The sequence below is a fragment of the Lepidochelys olivacea genome, assembly GCF_965140295.1.
Source record: "Lepidochelys olivacea isolate rLepOli2 genome assembly, chromosome: 2".
NCBI lineage: Eukaryota > Metazoa > Chordata > Testudines > Cheloniidae > Lepidochelys > Lepidochelys olivacea.
In genome coordinates this window covers 154,659,414-154,679,514 of record NC_140412.1, presented here as the reverse complement: position 1 = coordinate 154,679,514, position 20,101 = coordinate 154,659,414, and the positions used below count along the sequence as shown (strand labels likewise).

General features: G+C 43.9%; 1 protein-coding gene across 1 annotated transcript in view; it reads right to left on the bottom strand.

The window, feature by feature from the left end:
* TMEFF1 (transmembrane protein with EGF like and two follistatin like domains 1) overlaps positions 1-20,101 on the bottom strand; it is a 216,845-nt gene that overhangs the window by 20,594 nt on the left and 176,150 nt on the right. The window contains exons 6-7 of the mRNA XM_084620250.1: positions 2,211-2,359; positions 1,297-1,362 (exon numbers count right to left, since the gene is read on the bottom strand). Of these exons, the coding sequence (XP_084476376.1) occupies positions 1,297-1,362; positions 2,211-2,359 (215 nt within the window). The remainder of the gene's footprint in view (positions 1-1,296; positions 1,363-2,210; positions 2,360-20,101) is intronic.

Genomic DNA, 20,101 nt, shown 5'->3' with positions numbered 1-20,101 from the left:
TAGGAAGTATCAGGTGAGATATTTCTAGCAGAGATAGAGAAACATTAATGCTATTGTAGAAGGCACTAGGGAGACCTCATCTGGAATGCTGTGTGCAATTCTGCTCACCCATGTTTTAAAAAGGTGAATTCAACCTGGAACAGGTGCAGAGAAGGGCTGCTACGATGATCAGGGCAATGGAGGGCACGTCTTCGTGTCTTATGAGCAGAGACTAGAAGAGTCTGGCTTGTTTAGCTTAGCACAAAGACGGCTGAGAGGGAATATGATTGCAGTCTATAAATACATCGGGAGGAGGGGGAGTAAACACCAAGGCAGTTGAGGGGCTACTGAAATTAAAGGACAACACTGTCAGAAGAACAAATAGATATAAACTGGTGATGAGTAAACTTAGGCTGTAAATTAGAAGGAGGTTTCTAATCATCAGAAGCGTGAAGTTCTGGAACAGCTTCCCAATAGACATCGGAGGCGTGGGGGACAGACAAGCTAACTGGTTTTAAGATGAATCTTGAAAAACATATGAATGGATTATATGATGGGGTTGCCTGTGATCGCAGGGGACCGGACTTAATGACTAAGTAAGTCTCATCCAGTTCTAATTTCCTACGCCCTTCATTTCTCGTTAATTCTTCTGACAAAATGTTCCACATACCCTCACTCTCACAATGCTGCACTTTCAGCACACAAGCAAACCGGTAACACACATGCTCATTTGTATTCATAAGCATTTCTAATGAGCTTGTAAGCTTTTCTTCTCGCTTCATTCTCGTTGTTACACAGCGGCATCTAAACTATTTCAAATTTAACATAAACAAAGTCCTAACAAACAAAATAACAAAAGCAACAGCAGAGGATCTGGCCCATCTAATTTACATGGCTAAAAATCTTTTAAACAACATGGTTCATCCACTGTGGTCCAACAGGTGCAGAAGCAGCAAATATAGAACCTGTCACTTATTCAGAAGTCATCGAGGAAGGCTGGGCAGAGGGGGCCTGTGCCACTTGTATAGAAGTCACATTTCTACAGTCTTGGAGCCAGCTAAAGCACTGGCACAGCAATTGGCGAAATGCTAATCCTATAACCTACTAAATACAGAAGGGAGTTCAGCATTTTAGGGAAACATGCCAGGCAGACTCGGCATAGTCATATCTCCTGCTCACCAGAGATGGGGTGATAGTGGTGTAGGAAAGCAGATGTTCACTTCTCTCCCGGTTGCAAAGCAGATGAGAAAGGGCATGCATGCTATATTTTGGTATCTTGGGAGAATGTAACATATGCATAAAATACCAGTACATTACCTTTCACCTCTGGTCGATATTGCATTCCATCATCTTTCTTTCCTACTGAGCTGGTGTCATCTGTTTCTATATGATAAATAAATAAAAATACATCTGTTTAGAAGTGTTTATTTTCAGATCATTGTGTATTATTACAATGTAAGAAGTTGATATTTGAGAAAATAATTTAGTTACAGTCATACAGTCAGATTCAATATTTTTTCTCTGTTATAGTTAGGTAAACACCACCTGGAGATTGTACCAGCTTCCAGTCAATTCTGGGTGCTCTTCCTGGTTTTGAGCTAAAAAGCTCTTTGCGGGGTGGTTGAGTGCATTTTACAGATAGCCTCTCATTTGTTCTTCAGCCAGACAGTTGAACCAGTTGGGATTCTCAAGTTTACGGAATCTAGATGTTAGTGGCAGGGAGCTGGTGGCAGAATACACTCAGGGCAGGGTCCAAGGCCCCAAACCTTGCAAACATTGATGCTCATGATTTGCATATGGCAGCACTCCCATGCATAAAAAGCAAATGGATAAGTATTTGTAGGGTCAGGGCCCAAGTGTATTGAGCCGCTAGGCATGCTGGAAGGCCTATCTAATTCATGCTGTTGTAAGAGGATGACTTGGGGTGTTCTAGTAGGATGGAGCTCTCTTAATGTGTTTCCATTGTGGCTGATTTCATGGACATTTAGACTATTGCTCAGATGTATTTTTTTAAATACATGTGTTTTTTCCTCAACCTAGAGCATAGTGATAGAGACATAATGTACATACAACACAAACAACTAACTAACTAACTAAATACATACATATTTTGGGTGGCAATTAGGAAAGATCAGTGAATTTTAATACAAAAATTAAAAAGAATTAAAGGGCCTGCTTGGGCCCTTTGTGATGCAAGAGACAATTCTAATGAAAATTAAAATGAAACCTACCTAAGCAGTGTCCAAGGTGCCTTATGTCAATCTGTTCCTGCCTCAAACATGATGCTTCTCGAACAAAACATGGATTGTTATAAGAACTTCCATCAGAAGCACACACAGGATTAAAACTGTACCCACTGCAGTCTATATTACATACACACCTGTTAATAAACACACACAATGAGATCAAAGAAGTACAGTTAAATAAAGTTGTGTCTTGATTAAACATTTGTTTATACATTAGCACCAGCTCCATGACCTGGGAGAAAAATCTATTGTGTATGTATACCAAAGAATTTGCTGCCATCTCAGGTTTTCAGACAGAACGTATACACAGTTGTAAACAGAAGCTACCGTGTACCCTTCAATATTTTATTGATTTTTTCATGGGTTTAATATGATATAAATCTTACTGATTATTTTAATTTCTGAAAAAACAACAGCAACATATTACAAGGAAAATTTATTACGACAATAAAACAATTTAGTGCATTGTCTATTCCCATATGTGGGTAAAACCAAAGAAAGATTTTACATGTTCTGTTTGTTTTTTGGCAAAGAAAACTGAATGACTGTTGTGGAGAGTGGGGATGAACTTTCATTTCTATTCATCAAAACTAAGTATTTTTCATTTCAAAGGCTGAACAGCAGCAATAAGTTTGGTCAAGTGTATTAGTTTAACAAGCCATTCATTCATGCCTTTGAAAACTCAGTGGTTCATTATGCTGTAATTAAAACAGGGTTATGCAATCTGGATTATTTCATAATGTATCCAATTAACACATTTCTAGTTTTAGGCAGAGAACATTTTTTTTATCATTTGTAACAAAGAAACCATAGCCATGAGAGGGGGAAAAGATGTACTACACATAAGGTGCATCCCCACACAAGGGCAGGATTGTCTCTACACTAGAAAACTGTATAGTCCAGGGGACACTACCTTTAAATGATAGAGTTTTGCTGTGGAGTTCTGCAGTGAATCAATACTCAATCCTGACATTTCATATCAGGGAGGCTGCCTTGGAAAAGCTTAACAATTCTGAAGTCTGTGTCACTCTCGTTTAATTCAATAAAACTAATACTGTGATTTTTAATTTAATTAACAACTTGTTTTTAAATGTTTTGCTCCATGTATTTCTTACTGCTGTGCATCTTCTGTTATGCCTCAGGATGATGGCATACCACAAAACTAAGGGAGCTGTGTGGTATCTGTGTGTATCTGGTATGGATTAAACAGCTCTCTATTGGCCTCCTCCTGCATGGAGGAAGGGGTATGAGCATATGCTAATGGAAGAGAGTTGATGTGGCCATACATCCTTCGTTATGGGGAGCTGCTTTCCCTCCCCCACAATGCAGTCCAGTCTGTGGGCAGTGACATGAGGCTGAGTTAGAGAACTGAGTTAGAGTACAAGATGTACTGCTTTAAATAATCGTTCCCCAAACTCGAACTGAACACTGAAAAAATGGAGTACTGATTTCAGAGTTCCTACTACTTCCCCTGGGCATCTACATCAAATGCTAATGCAAATGCTTGGTGCCAGCAAGGTTCTCTGAATAAGACAAGCCAATCTTTGAACTTAGTTTTACTGTTAGCTCTTTTTTTCTCCTCTCTTTCTATGAACAACTTTTGTTTTTTAATTAAGTACAGTGAGCACACCCAGTTCATCCTGGCTTTAAAGATATTATTTGTTCCAGTGATATTCCCTATACATAAATTGGGTAATATTTAGGGCTGTCAATTAATTGCAGTTAACTCACGTGATTAACTCAAAAAAAATTAACTGCAATTCAAAAATGTAAACACTATTAATCGCACTGTTGAAAAATAGAATACGAATTTAAATTTATTAAATATTTTTGGATGTTTTTCTACATTTTCAAATATATTGATTTCCATTACAACACAGAATACAAAGTGTACAGTGCTCACTTTATATTACAAATAATTGCACTGTACAAATGATAAACAAAAGAAACAGTATTTTTCAACTCACTTCATACAAGTACAGTAGTGCAATCTCTTTATTGTGAAAGTGTAACTTACAAATGTAGATTTTTTTTGTTATATAATTGCACTCGAAAACAAAACAACGTAAAACTTTAGAGCCTACAAGTCCACTTAGTCCTACTTCTTGTTCAGCCAATTGCTAAGACAAACAAGTTTGTTTATATTTACAGGAGACACTGCTGACTGCTTCTTATTTACAATGTCACCTGAATGTGAGAACAGGCGTTTGCATGGCACATTTGTAGCCGGTGTTGCAAGGTATTTACGTGCCAGATATGCTAACCATTCATATACCCCTTTATGCTTCGGCCACCATTCCAGAGGACATGCTTCCATGCTGATGATGCTCATTAAAAAAATAATGCGTTAATTAAATTTGTGAATGAACTCCTTGGGGGAGAATTGTATGTCTCCTGTTCTGTTTTACCCATATTCTGCCATTTATTTCATGTTATAGCAGTCTCAGATGATTACCCAGCACACATTTGTTTTAAGAATACTTTCACAGCTGATTTGACAAAACGCAAAGAAGGTACCAATGTGAGATTTCTAAGGATAGATAGAGCATTAGACTCAAGGTTTAAGAATCTGAAGGGCCTTCCAAAATCTGAGAGGGATGAGGTGTGGAGAATCCTTTCAGATGTCTTAAAAGAGCAACACTCTAATGCGGAAACTACAGAACCCGAACCACCAAAAAAGAAAACCAACCTTCTGCTGGTGGCATCTGACTCAGATGATGAAAATGAACATGCATCGGTCCGCTCTGCTTTGGATCGTTACCGAGCAGAACCCATCATCAGCATGGACACGTCTTCTGGAATGGTGGTTGAAGCGTGAAGGGACATATGAATCTTTAGTGCATCTGGCATGTAAATATCTTGCAATGCTGGCTACAACAGTGCTATGCGAAAGCCTGCTCTCACCTTCAGGTGACGTTGTAAACAAGACATAGGCAGCATTATCTCCTGCAAATTGTAAACAAACTTGTTTGTCTGAGCGACTGGCTGAAGTAGGACTGAGTGGACTTGTAGTGTCTGAAGTTTTACATTGTTTTATTTTTGAATGCAGTTATTTTTTGTACATAATTCTACATTTGTAGGTTTGACTTTCATTATAAAGAGATTGCACTACCGTACTTATATTAGGTTGTAATAAAAAATAAATATAAAATGAGCACTGTACACTTTGCATTCTGTGTTCTAACTGAAATCAATATATTTGAAAATGTAGAAAACATCCAAAAATATTTAAATAAATGGTATTCTATTATTAATAGTGCAATTAATCACATGATTAATCGTGATTAATTGTTTTAATCGCTTGACAGCCCTAGTAATATCACTAAAACTGGAATGAACTTTTTAAGTGCATCCATTCTGATTGTAATTTCAAAATTGCGTGGCTACTGCATCACTAAGTATTTAAGTATCTTGGGCTGCCTTAAAACATTTTTATAATCATTAAATATTATCATGTTAAAAACAGATTCTGATTATTATTTCTAAATGTACAACTAAAATAAGGATGGCTATAAATGTTAATACTGGTAAAACATTTACATTTTAATTTTATATCGGTTCCCACATAATGGTATCTGACGAGGGACTTACACACACTTAAGGATTTAATATAACTGTCACTAAATAAGAGGCTAGCAGATTAGCTGTTTTATTGTTCCCATAGATCGACACTGCTACTAAGTTTATTTCAGCTTTTGTTTGTATGGCATTGACCATTTTGTCGCTAACATTTGTTTCACATTCACCCATTTTTAACCCACAGGAACCAGTGCTGGGTGTGAATATCATGTATAATACATACAGGCAGGGCCGGCTCCAGACACCAGCGAACCAAGCAGGTGCCTGGGGCGGCCACTATAAAGGGGCAGCAGGAGGTTGGGCTCTGGGGCGGCAATCTGCCCTTGGCGGCGGTGGGAATTCGGCGGCTGCTCAGTCACAGCGCGTTTCACGCTCGGCGGCAATCCGGCGGCCGCACTGTCACTCCACCTCTGTGTTCGGCGGGCAGGATTCTGCCTCCCCATTCGGCGGCAAGTTTTGGGTTTTTCTGCCGCTTGGGGTGGCAAAAACGCTGGAGCCAGCCATGCATACAGGTCCACATACATATATAATTTCTGTTCCCAGACAAAATCCTCTGCATCAAGATGGAACTATAGATAAGGCACCCAAAAAACCTTAACTCTGGCCTGTAGTGATGTCTTTCAATAACCATACAATTATAATTACCACATTTCAGTCTTTGTGGTTGCAGACTATGTGAAACTGATTTTTAACACATTCATTTTTTCATCTTCCTGGTGTCACTACAGGTCAAAGTTCAAGTTGTTTGAGAGTTTTCACCATTCTTTTGCATACAGTAGTATATTCGGGTTTCTATTAAGGTTGTCCTTAACTCTGAATTTCCTAAAGTTTGCAATGTTTGTTTTTGAGATGATTACAACATACCTGCTACGTTTTTTTTACCCTTCAAGTACAGATATATACTCTCATATTTAAATCCCTAACATGGTTTATGTGTTGGAATTTGCTTTTTATGATTATTAATAATACAAAAATACAGCAATACTAAACAAGAAACCCAAAGGGAAGGCTACCATATGATATTTCTAATGATCTCAGCAGCCATCGCATGCTGGTCAATTAAGATGGGTGTATAGATCCTTTGCATTGCCAGAGCAGCAAGAAGTTGGTGGGGTGTAATGGTAATTACAAGTAATTTACAATCTACTTACTGGTGTAAATGTCTGGGATACCTGGTCTTTTTAAAAACATTTTAATTAATTTTTGAACAAAACAAATGTCCAGGATGGGAAGCAGTGGACCTTGACTGTTGTAGCTGAAAGGATATAGCAATTAACTTCTTTTTATTTTGATGTGAAAACCTGGAGGAAGATGTGGTGCGGGGGGGTGGGAGGGGAGAGGGGAGCAGAGTTCTGTGACTTTCCATGACCTCCGGAACTTCTGCGGGGGCCAGCGTGGCTGACCCCAGGGCCAGCTGCTCAGGTGGCCCCGGCAATAGCCACATCGGCTGCTGCTGGAGTGGCTCTGCAGCCAGCCGCTCTGGCAGCCCCGCAGCCAACTGCATGAGCTGCTGCTGGCGTGCTGCCTGAGTAGCAGCCAGTGCACCCGGCCTCCCCACAGCAGCAGCCCCTGAGGGTGCCCCCCCCAACAGCAGCCCCCAGCTTCCCTTCAGCAGCGATCCCCTTAGGATTTAGTCAAGGGTATTTATAGTATAACTCATGGACAGGTCACAGGCCCGTGAATTTTTGAGTATTGCCCGTGACTTGTCCATGACTTATACTAAAAATATCCGTGACTAAATCATAGCCTTAAAGATAAGTCATGTGAGGTGTCATTGGAAAGGTTATGATTTGCTGAATACTATTATCCTATTTGTATGCATATATTGTTTTTGTATCTGAAGTTATGAATATTGACTATGTATGTATTTCACATGTAGCTATTCCTAGGCAACACTCACTAGGCAAAAGGCTCTCAGTCTAAAATCTGGTTGGCTGGGAAGGGCCCATTCAAGTTAATGAGCCTTTAGTGAGAACAACAGGCCTTAGGAGAAACTTATCTCCCACCTGGGGAGCTTTCCTGAGGACACTACAAACAGCCTCTGAGTAATGGCTGTTGTGACAGTACAGGGACATGTGACCAGGTCACCTCATGCTGGACTCCATCTTGGGATACCCGTGTTTTTCCACTGACTGGTGTGGGACCCAAGCTTTGAAACAACAGGTTCCCGCCCTATACAAAAGTTACATAAGGCAGGGGAGTGACATCATTGTAGTTCTTCAATGACTCCCCACCCAAAGAGACTCCTGGAAACACCAGAGAAACAAAGACTGAACTGGTGGAAGTGTTGGATGCAGGCTAAAGGGATTTTTAGCCTGTGAACGGAACACTTGGGGATTCCAAGCTTTAAGCAAGTGCAGCTTTCCTCTTCAGAATCTGCAGCCTGCTTGTGTCTACTCAGATCCAATCTCTTTAGTATACTAAGCTTAGTTTGCATTTTTGTTTATTTGCTAGGTAATCTGCTTTGATCTGTTTGCTATCCCTTATAATCACTTAAAATCTATCTATCTTTTGTAGTCAATAAACTTGTTTTTCTTTGTCTAAAACCAGTGTGTGGGAGTCATAACTTGGGGCAGAAAGCTGTTGTACATTTCCTCTCCAAATTGAGGGAAGGGGCAAATTTCATGAGCTTATGCTGTACAGTTCCCTGTGCAGTGCAAGATGGTATAATTTTAGGTGCACACCTCAGTAGCTGGGAAGTTCCCTAGCTGGAGCCTTCCCATACAGGGCTGATCACAGGGTCTACATGTAACTGTAGCTGGGTGTGTCCCTGCCTGTATGGGTGCTGGGGACAGTGCAGGCTGGAACCTGGAGAGAGCTTGTCACAGCAGTGCAGTGTAAAAGGAGCCCAGGTTGGTGGGTCAGGGGGGGTCAGTGATACCACAGTTCCAGGTGGCACCCTAGGGGCACCTGTTGCAGTGGTAATATGTGGAGAGTATTGGAATAAACAGGATGTGAGGGGGGAAGAGGGAAGCAGAGACGTGGGGGCCTGAGACCAGAAGGGATATGTTTGGGAAAGGAGGTTGTGATGAGGAGATTGGTGCTACATAAATGGAGACGTGATGAGGGTGGGGGGCAGTCATTGAGTCTGAATGTTTTTTTAAAAGCTTCCTCTGTGCTCCTGCTTGAGCCCCCAACACTGCTGCCATGTGGAGCATTCCAAGCATGAATGCTGAAACCAGCGTGCAGACATGGAAACTTTAAACAGCAGTGACATTTGGGCCAAGTAACCAACCAATGAGAGCTCTTGACACAGAGATCAGTTGTCCTCATACCACAGTCGTTACAGTCAATAGAAATGTAACATGCAAATTCACTGTAGAGGAAGGATGTTGATTGATTGAATTACTTCTCGTATTACTATGGCCCCAGTTATGAGTGTCTTAAGCAGTTAACCTGACCCGTCTATAATAATTAGATATGAAAATCAGTAATAACTTATTTACAACTTAATTCTTCACTTAGCCTGTACCTAAGACTTCACTTGGTTTTAACTATACGGAAAGTTTGATGAATCTGTATTTTTCATTATTATAATAATTCAGGACAATAAAAGATCTAACAGTAAGTGCTAAATTTTTAAAGGACCCATGTAAAATTAATTTATAAACTAATTAACAAATCAACTTGTAAATTCTTAGAAAAATAATCTGTACTCAAAGGCTAAACACTGTACCTTTGTGCTTCATACATAACAAATAATTCCTCCTTTAGGTTGAAAACTCAACTGAAGCTTAACTATGGAACCACAACTGGCAAATCCAGAATATTTGTATAGGCCAGGTTTATAGCATTATCTATTATTTAGGTTGCCCAGCACTTCCCATTACAAGACCCCATTTCAGTTGCTTATAACCTTGTCAAACTTCAACTAATTGGGCTGAAAATTTCCATGCCAGGTATCTGCCACCGGCTGAATTGTTTTTAGAACATTTCAGCCATATGCTTCAGCCATTTCTGAGAACAAGAACTAGGGAATAAATTGTTTTGGCCTCACTAAGAAGTTCTAAGGACCTTTTCTCTGAAAAGCCCTTGTACGCCCTTGCTCTGGGGCAGGGACTTGAAATTTGGCGTGGGGAGGGGGGTGCCTTTCTGTGAGGAATATCTTTTGCTGCTCCTGTAAAAATCCACCCAAATCTGGCAAAATTGTAAGCCTTTGAAATATAGCAGTTTGCACATGCTCCATAGAGACTTGAGTTTCACAGTTTAATTCCCACATTCACTAAGCATGTTCCTGCCCAGGGCTGAGCAGGACTTTCCATGCAATTGCAGTTCTGGACTGCTGTGGGCTGCGCTGCGTCCCAGAACCTGAAATGAGAGCAGGAAGCCTGTTTGCCTGGTGCTGGGCACAGGCAGCATGGAGGAATAAGCTGCCCGATTCAAATACAGAAGAGACAAGCGTCAGACCTGTGCACAAGGGGGTAGGGGCAGGAGAGAGTGGGCTAGATTGGGACAAGCAACCTGGGGTGAAAACTTGGAACTGGAGGCTAGCCTGGGTGGGGAGAGGAAAACTTGGAGCAGGAAAGGTGGGGTGGGGGTGAACTGGGACTGGGTTGCGGGGGGCCAGACTGGTATTGGCTGGCCAAGTGGACTGAGACTGCGAGTTGGGTGGGAGAGAATCAGGGGTGGGACTGGGAACCAGTAGGTGGGGAGGTAGACAGACTGGATGAGAAGCCTGAGGGTGAGGGTGGGGTAGACTGGGACTAGCCTGGCAACTACTCTGGAGACCCAGACTGAGAATCAGTGGGATAGAAGGAAGGAGGGGAGGGAGAGGGGACACAGATCTAAGGAAGAGTAGGATTGCACGGGAAGAACTGGGACTGGCTGGGCAACGAGACTGGAACAAAGAGCTAAGTGAGGGGCAACACAGAGATTGGATGAGGATCCTGAGGAGGGAGATTAGGACTGGGTCCCAGTGGGGATGAGGAATGAAGGAGGGGAGGGGAGGGGAGAGGTGCGTGGGTAACAACTTCTGTGTGAGGGATTCATTTCCAATAATCTCCTAGAAATCTGTTATTTTGACCTTTGTGGATATTTTTGCAAATTTTGAGGACAATATTAAGTTTTCATGGGCAGTGTAAATCAGGGGGATGATAGTAAGTCTTTAAATAGATTTTCACATTATGTTATTTCTTCAGAACCCTTGCTGAATTGAGCTAGCAGGATGGAAAACCTGAATCTAGTAGGCAGCCAATTCAAACCAAAGATAATTGGTATAATCTGCATTATTTATACAAGAAGACCTAGTCAAACATTCCCTTTTTAATAAATGTTTTAAGTGTTTTTGCCTCCCACCTCTACCCACCTTTTGCTATTGTGTAACTTTTGACTGGTCAGTTTACTAATTTGGTAAGATTTTCTTTTAAAATATTTGAATTTCCTATTTCAAAAATGACAGATGATAAAAAATGAAAAACTGATAAAAAACAATAACACTATTGGAAAAAAAATTTAATTGTCAAATTTTAAAAGAAACAAAAAGCCCCTTGCTTTAAAAGCCAACAAAATGAAAATGCTTTAGAAAACGCTGAAATGTTTACTATTGCTTTCTCCTGACCAACTCATGTTAATTTTGCAACTTGCTTTCTGCACTAATTTAAAATTCCAGTTGGTCTTAAAGCGTACCCCGGGAGTAGCTCAACAGAGCTTATTAGAGTATGCTGGCCTTGAGGTGACAAACGCAAAGATAATTGTAGTGAGGTTTGCAGCCTAAAGAAAAAGTTGCACCTGAGGATAACAATCCCCAAACTGCAAAGAGGGGTAACAGTAGATGCATTCCTTATATTAGGAGGGCCGACACAATCTCTGCTCTTCTTCTGGTTGTTTTCTCTAACATAGCAGTATTACTTCAGTCTTCTGTGAGTTGAACCTCATCCAGTTGCAGTCTCAACCAGATACTTAGGGCTTGTCTACACTGGGAATTCACATCAGCATAGCTATGCCGTCTCTTAGGGATGTGTAAAATCCACATCCCGAGTGATGTAGCTATGCCAACCTAACCCCCAGAATTCTTCTGTCACCCTAGCTACCACCTCTCGGGAAGGTAGATTAGCTAGGCTGATGGGAGAATCCCTCCCAATGGCACAGGTGGTGTCTACACTGAAGTGTTACAGCAGTGTGGCTCCAGCACGGTAGCTGTGCTGCTGTAGCAGTTTAAGTGTACACAGACCCTGAGTAAATCGCTCATCAGCACCAACTGCAAAAAAACTGTTTTTTGTGTGTTTTAAAAGGTGACAATTTAATTTTTTTCCCCAATAGTGTTATTGTTTTTTACAACTGGGTCAGACAAATTAAAAACTCTGGGTGAAATCCTGGGCCTACTGAAGTCAACAGGAGTTTTCCCACTGTTAGCCCTGGTCTACACTAGGAGTTGAGATCGAATTTAGCAGCATTAAATCGATTTAACCCTGCACCCGTCCACACGACGAAGCCCTTTTTTTCGACTTAAAGGGCTCTTAAAATCGATTTCCTTACTCCACCCCTGACAAGGGGATTAGCGCTGAAATCGGCCTTGCTGGGTCGAATTTGGGGTACTGTGGACACAATTAGATGGTATTGGCCTCCGGGAGCTATCCCAGAGTGCTCCATTGTGACTGCTCTGGACAGCACTCTCAACTCAGATGCACTGGCCAGGTAGACAGAAAAAGGCCTGCAAACGTTTGAATTTCAATTTCCTGTTTGGCCAGTGTGGCAAGCTGCAGGTGACCATGCAGAGCTCATCAGCAGAGGTGACCATGATGGAGTCCCAGAATTGCAAAAGAGCTCCAGCATGGACCGAACGGGAGGTACGGGATCTGATCGCTGTATGGGGAGAGGAATCCGTGCTATCAGAACTCCGTTCCAGTTTTCAAAATGCCAAAACATTTGTCAAAATCTCCCAGGGCATGAAGGACAGAGGCCATAATAGGGACCCGAAGCAGTGCCACGTGAAACTGAAGGAGCTGAGCCAAGCCTACCAAAAACCAGAGAGGCGAACGGCCGCTCCGGGTCAGAACCCAAAACATGCCGCTTCTATGATGAGCTGCATGCCATTTTAGGGGGTTCAGCCACCACTACCCCAGCCGTGTTGTTTGACTCCTTCAATAGAGATGGAGGCAACACGGAAGCAGGTTTTGGGGATGAGGAAGATGATGATGATGAGGTTGCAGATAGCTCACAGCAAGCAAGCAGAGAAACCGGTTTTCCCGACAGCCAGGAACTGTTTCTCACCCTGGACCTGGAGCCAGTACCCCCCGAACCCACTCAAGGCTGCCTCCCAGACCTGCCAGGTGAAGAAGGGACCTCTGGTGAGTGTACCTTTTAAAATACTATACATGGTTTAAAAGCAAGCATGTTTAATGATTCATTTGCCCTGGCATTCGTGGCTCTCCTGGATATACTCCCAAAGCCTTTGCAAAAGGTTTCTGAGGAGGGCAGCCTTATTCCATCCACCATGGTAGGACACTTTACCACTCCAGGCCAGTAGCACATACTCGGGAATCATTGTAGAACAAAGCATTGCAGTGTAAGTTTGCTGGCGTTCAAACATCCGTTCTTTATCTCTCTGTGTTATCCTCAGGAGAGTGATATCATTCGTGGTCACCTGGTTTCTTCAGGGGACATTCAGAGGTGCCCGTTCCTGCTGGGCTGTTTGCCTGTGGCTGAACAGAAATGTTCCCTGCTGTTAGCCACGTGCTGGGGGAGGCAAAATGCAACCTTGGAACGAAAGCACATGTGATATATATGTAATGTTAACAGCAAGGTTTATTGTGAAAGAGTGTACCCACTGTTTTATAAAATGTGTCTTTTTAAATACCACTGTCCTTTTTTTCTCCACCAGCTGCATGTGTTTCAAGGATCACAGGATCTTCTCCTTCCCAGAGGCTAGCGAAGATCAGAAGGCAAAAAAAAAGCACTCGCGATGAAATGTTCTCTGAGCTCACACTGACAGAGCACAGACGAATGCGTGAAGGCAGACAATGTCAGAGTGCAGGAAAGCACAAAATGACTGGGAGGAGAGGTGGCGGGCTGAAGAGAGGGCTGAAGCTGAAAGGTGGCAGCAGTGTGATGAGAGGAGGCTGGATTCAATGCTGAGGCTGCTGGAGGATCAAACCAGTATGCTCCAGTGTATGGTTGAGCTGCAGCAAAGGCAGCTGGAGCACAGACTGCCGCTACAGCTCCTGCGTAACCAACCGCCCTCCTCCCCAAGTTCCATAGCCTCCACACCCAGATGCCCAAGAACACAGTGGGGGGGCCTTCGGCCACTCGGCCACTCCACCCCAGAGGATTGCCCAAGCAACAGAAGGCTGGCATTCAATAAGCTTTAAAGTTTTAAACTTTTAAAGTGTTGTGTGGCCTTGTCCTTCCCTCTCCCACCACCCCTCCTGGGCTACCTTGGTAGTCATCCCCCTATTTGTGTGATGAGTGAATAAAGAATGCATGAATGTGAAGCAACAATGACTTTATTGCCTCTGCAAGCGGTGATTAAAGGGAGGAGGGGCGGGTGGTTAGCTTACAGGGAAGTAGAGTGAACCAAGGGGCGGGGGGTTTCATCAAGGAGAAACAAACAGAACTTTCACAACGTAGCCTGGTCAGTCATGAAACTGGTTTTCAAAGCTTCTCAAAGCTCTGATACGCACCGTGCCCTCCCGTGCTCTTCTAACCGCCCTGGTGTCTGGCTGTGCGTAACCAGCAGCCAGGCGATTTGCCTCAACCTCCCACCCCGCCACCCTCCCACTCCCTTCCCCTTACTCTCACAGATATTGTGGAGCACACAGCAAGCAGTAATAACAGTGGGAATACTGGTTTTGCTGAGGTCTAAGCGAGTCAGTAAACTGCGCCAGCGCGCCTTTAAACGTCCAAATGCACATTCTACCACCATTCTGCACTTGCTCAGCCTGTAGTTGAACAGCTCCTGACTACTGTCCAGGCTGCCTGTGTACGGCTTCATGAGCCATGGCATTAAGGGGTAGGCTGGGTCCCCAAGGATAACTATAGGCGTTTCAACATCGCCAATGGTTATTTTCTGGTCTGGAAATAAAGTCCCTTCCTGCAGCTTTTGAAACAGACCAGAGTTCCTGAAGATGCGAGCGTCATGTACCTTTCCCAGCCATCCCACGTTGAAGTTGGTAAAACGTCCCTTGTGATCTACCAGTGCTTGCAGCACTATCGAAAAGTACCCCTTGCGGTTTTTGTACTCGCTGGCTTGGTGCTCCAGTGCCAAGATAGGGATACGGATTCTGTCTATGGCCCCACCACAGTTAGGGAATCCCATTGCAGCAAAGCCATCCACTAGACCTGCACATTTCCCAGGGTCACTACCCTTGATATCAGCAGATCTTTGATTGCATTGGCTACTTGCATCACAGCAGCCCCCACAGTAGATTTGCCCATTCCAAATTGATTCCCAACTGACCGGTAGCTGTCTGGCGTTGCAAGCTTCCACAGGGCTATCGCCACTCGCTTCTCAACTGTGAGGGCTGCTCTCATCTTGGTATTCTTGCGCCTCAGGGCAGGGGAAAGCAAGTCACAAAGTTCCATGGAAGTGCCCTTACGCATGCAAAAGTTTCGCAGCCACTGGGAATCGTCCCAGACCTGCAACACTATGCGGTCCCACCAGTCCGTGCTTGTTTCCCGGGCCCAGAATCGGCTTTCCACCGCATGAGCCTGCCCCATTAGCAGCATGATGCCCACGTTGCCAGGACCCGTGCTTTGAGAGAAGTCTGTGTCCATGTCCTCATCACTCTCGTCACCACGCTGACGTTGCCTACTCGCCCGGTTTCGCTTTGCCAGGTTCTGGTGCTGCATATACTGCTGGATAATGCATGTGGTGTTTAATGTGCTCCTAATTGCCAAAGTGATCTGAGTGGGTTCCATGCTTGCCATGGTATGGCGTCTGCACAGAAAAAAGGTGTGAAACGATTGTCTGCTGTTTCCCTGACAGAGGGAGGGGTGACTGACAACATGGCTTACAGGGTTGGCTTACAGGGAATTAAAATCAACAAAGGGGGTGGCTTTGCGAGAAACTGAATGGCCCCCTCAAGGATAGAACTCAAAACCTCAAGGATAGAACTCAAAACTGGATTTAGCAGGCCGTTGATTTCACAGAGGGAGGAAGGGTGGAGAAAATGAATCTGGACTATTTCTTGTTTTGAGCCACTTCATCTATCTTTATACATCTTGCTAGCAGCAGACTGTGCAGTACGACCGTTAGCCATCGTCATCTCCTGGGTGCTCAGCAGAAGACGGTGCAGTATGACTACTGGCCATCGTCTTCTGCTGGCTGCTGATTAAAAGACAGTGCACTGCCGATAGGACTCAATTGCCATGAGACGAAACTTAAAAGGGAAATGACCTGGCTGAGTCACTCCCATGTTTGCCCAGGCATTGCCTGACCTCATCGAGGTTGGTTAAAAGAGCACCCAGGACTATGCCGACAATGGCTACCAGTCATACTGCATTGTCTGCTGCCAAAAGGCAATACACTGCTGCTGTGTAGCAATGCAGTACCGCATCTGCCAGCACCCAGGAGACATATGGTGACGGTTAGCTGAGCAGGCTCCATGCTTGCCATGGTATGGTGTCTGCACAGGTAACTCAAGAAAAAAGGCGCAAAACGATTGTGTGCCCTTGCTTTCACAGAGGGAGGGAGGGAACAGGGGCATGACGATATGTACACAGAACCACCCGTGACAATGTTTTAGCCCCATCAGGCACTAGGATTTGTACCCAGAATTCAAATGGGCAGCGGAGACTGTGGGAACTGTGGGATAGCTACCTACAGTGCAATGCTCCGGAAGTTGACGGTTGCCTCGGTACTGTGGACACACTCCACTGACTACATGCACTTAGAGCATTTGTGTGGGGACACCCACAATCGACTGTACAAAAACGCTTTCTACAAAACTGACTTCTAAAATTCGACCTAAATTCGTAGTGTAGACATACCCTTAGTCAGAGCTGAGTGCCATCAGCTTTCTGAAAATACCATAGCCCTGTTAACAGGCTCAAATACACATTGAAAAATAGGAGTGACAAGTGAGCCCTCTCCTTCCCCACATAAGAAAACCTTCTGGGCAGATGAGCAGTTGTCCAATGCTATCCTCGGAAAGAATGGAATGAAGCCGCTCAAGGTAAATTCCATGTAGCCATGCTAGGGATAACAAAAGCATAAAAAGAACCATGAGTGAAATCCTGGTCTCCCTAAAGTCAAAGGCTGTTTTGCCATTGACTCTCATAGAGCCAGGACTTGAACCCCTAGTGTTTAGCAGTATAGAAGCCAGCAGACTGATCTTAAAAAAAATCCAAGCAAAACCAAGGTATTGACACTTGATCTTCAACCACTGCCAAGAGGAGATCAAACAGCACAGCAAGTTTCTCTACCAGGTTTAGTACAATCATACAGTATGATCATAGTACAATCATACAACATGTCCAATCAGCATTTAGCTTGTGTAGATTAGGTTGGTATTATCAGTAGACAAATTAGACCCACTACAGATCCCAAAGCATTCCAGGCCTCCTTTTTCTTTCTGGACTTCAAGATACCCATGTTGTATTGAAAGTTTTGCTCTCTTAAGTACCCCATGAGCTTTTAACAGTAGAAAGAACAAAGCAAAGATAACACTTGGGGGATTGGAGATGGCTTCTCTGAGAGGCTGATCTTTCCTCTTAATAGGTCAGCATGCTGCAGAGCCAGCATCTGTGGCCTTCTGAGACTTGCTCAGCTCACAAATTTGATTAAATTTTTGCTGGACTGGGCTTCACTATACATTTCCAGCAGCAGTAATCTTCTTCAGCTATTCATTTATTTACTGGCACACCTCTTTACAAACTTACAAAGGAAATATTACAATTAAACAAAATACACAAGAACAGCAGATGGATAGTGCATGATGGCAGGAATAAATTAGGCAAATTATAACAATAGAGGTGTTACAATTGCAGTGAGGAAGATAACCAAGTGTGTTGAAATCAAATGAAGGACTACTCTCATTTGATGTTTCTTCCCTTGTGAACAATCCTTCTCAGGTAAAATTTGAACAGGAAAATTTGGATTTCAGAGTGATTGCTCTACCCATTCAGGCACAGCAGAACTTCCATTAGCTTTTTCTGGTCTCCTTTTTTTAAAACCCTTTATGGGACTGAGGAACTAAGTACGAGAGAAGAGGTTACTCACCCTGTGCAGTAACTGACGTTCTTCGAGATGAGTGTCCCTGTGGATGCTCCACTTCAGATCAAGGTGCGTCTCAGCACCTTCAATCGGAGATTTCTACAGCAGTAGCCCCACGGGCTGCGCACACGCTGTGCCTACCTCTCAAGCTGTCAGTGTTTGAATAGCACGTGCACAGCCCGGGCTCCTCAGTTCCTTCCCTTCAATGGAGTGTGTTACGAATTCCGAAGTAGAGGGGAGGAGGGCGGGTTGTAGAGCACCCACAGGGACACATGTCGAAGAACGTCAGTTACTGCACAGGGTGAGTAACCTCTTCCTCTTCTTTAAGAGATGTCCCTGTGGGTGTTCCACTTCAGGTGACTGAAAAGCAGTATCCCTTAGGATGGCTGGGACTTCGGATGAGGCAAGAAGGCTGTTGACAAAACAGCTCTACCCAATCTGGTGTGAGATGCTGCAGTGTGGATGAGAGCATAGTGATTAGTGAAGGTAAGGTTCGATGCCCCGGTAGCTGCCTTGCATATGTCAGACAGTGGGACATTACGGAAAACGGCCGTGGAGGTGGAGACAGCTCTGGTAGAATGTTCCCTAATTGATGTAGGAGGTTGTATTTACCCGAGTTGGTAAAAAAGCGTATGCAGTCAGCAATCCATTTGGAAAGTCTCTGGGTAGAGATAGCATTTCCCTGTGAGCGCTGAGTAGTAGAGACAAAAAGTCTGGGGGGGTTTCTAAACAGTTTTGTTCTATCCAGGTAAAAGGATAATGCTCTGCGAACATCAAGAGTGTGCATTGTTGATTCAGAGGCATTAGCGTGAGGTTTTGGGGAAAATGTTGGAAGGTGTATAGGTTCATTGAGGTGAAAGGAAGAGTGTATCTTAGGTAAGAACCTTGGATGTGTGCAGAGTGTGACCTTATCATGGAAGAATGTGGTATACAGAGGGTCCGCCATAAGCGCCCCATTTCTCCTACTCATCTGGCAGACATGATTGCTATGAGGAAGGTGGTCTTCATGGATAGGTGGAGAAGGGACCAGGTAGCCATCAGTTCAAAGGCTGTATTCATCAGGGCTTTGAGGACTAGGAGTAAATCCCAAGGTGTAGCAGATGGTTTCACATCCGGGTATAACGTCTGGATACCCTTTGGGAACCTTTTGGTGATTGGATGGGCAAAGACCTTTACGTTGTCAATCTTATGGTGGAAGCGGTGATTGCCACGAGGTGGACCTTGAGTGAGCTCATAGAGAGGCCAGATGTTTTAAGGTGTAACAGGTAATCCAGTATCCGTGGGAGTGAAACAGAAACTGGACAGGTCTGCTTGTCAGTGCACCAAGATGCGAACCATTTCCATTTATGCAGCTAGGTAGTGTGTGTGTTGTGTGTTCTGCTGTGTAGCAAGATAGTGCATACTTGGTCCGAACATGTTAACTCAACATTAGAGAACCATTGATCAGTCAGGCCCTCAGGTGGAGACGTTGTATGTCAGGGTGAAACAGTTGTCCCCTGTGTTGTGATGGGAGGTTGCCGAGTGGGGGAAGGGGAATGGGTGGCTTGACTGACATGCGCAGGAGGAAAGGGTACCACGGTTGCCTGGGCCACGCTGGGGTTATGAGAATGATGTTGGCTCTGTCTGTTTGTATCTTCTGAATGACTTTGTGTAATAGAGGCATTGGTGGGAACTCATACATGAGAGTTTTGGTCCAAGGGAGCATAAAGGCATCTCGTCATGAGTGTTTCCCCAGGCCTACTCTGGAGCAGAATGTCAGGCATTTTTTGTTTATTGCTGTGGCAAATAGATCCAGTTGGGGATAGGCCCAGGTCTGGAAGATGTTGGAAAGAATGGAGTTGTTGAGTTCCCACTCGTGCTGTATGGGGAACGATCTGCTGAGCTCATCTGCGGTGGGATTCTGAGAACCTGGCAGGTATGAGGTGGAGATATGGATAATTGTGTTGAAGGCACCAGTTCCAAAGTTTTACGGCCTCTGTGTAAAGGGAGTGTGACCGAGCTCCCCGCTGTCTGTTGATATAAAACATGCATGTGATGTTGTCGGTCATGATTCGAATTCAGCGGTTTTGGATGATGGGAAGGAAATGGAGGCAGGCATTGCGTACAGCCCGGAGCTCTAGCAAATTTATGTGAAGCTTGGTTTCTG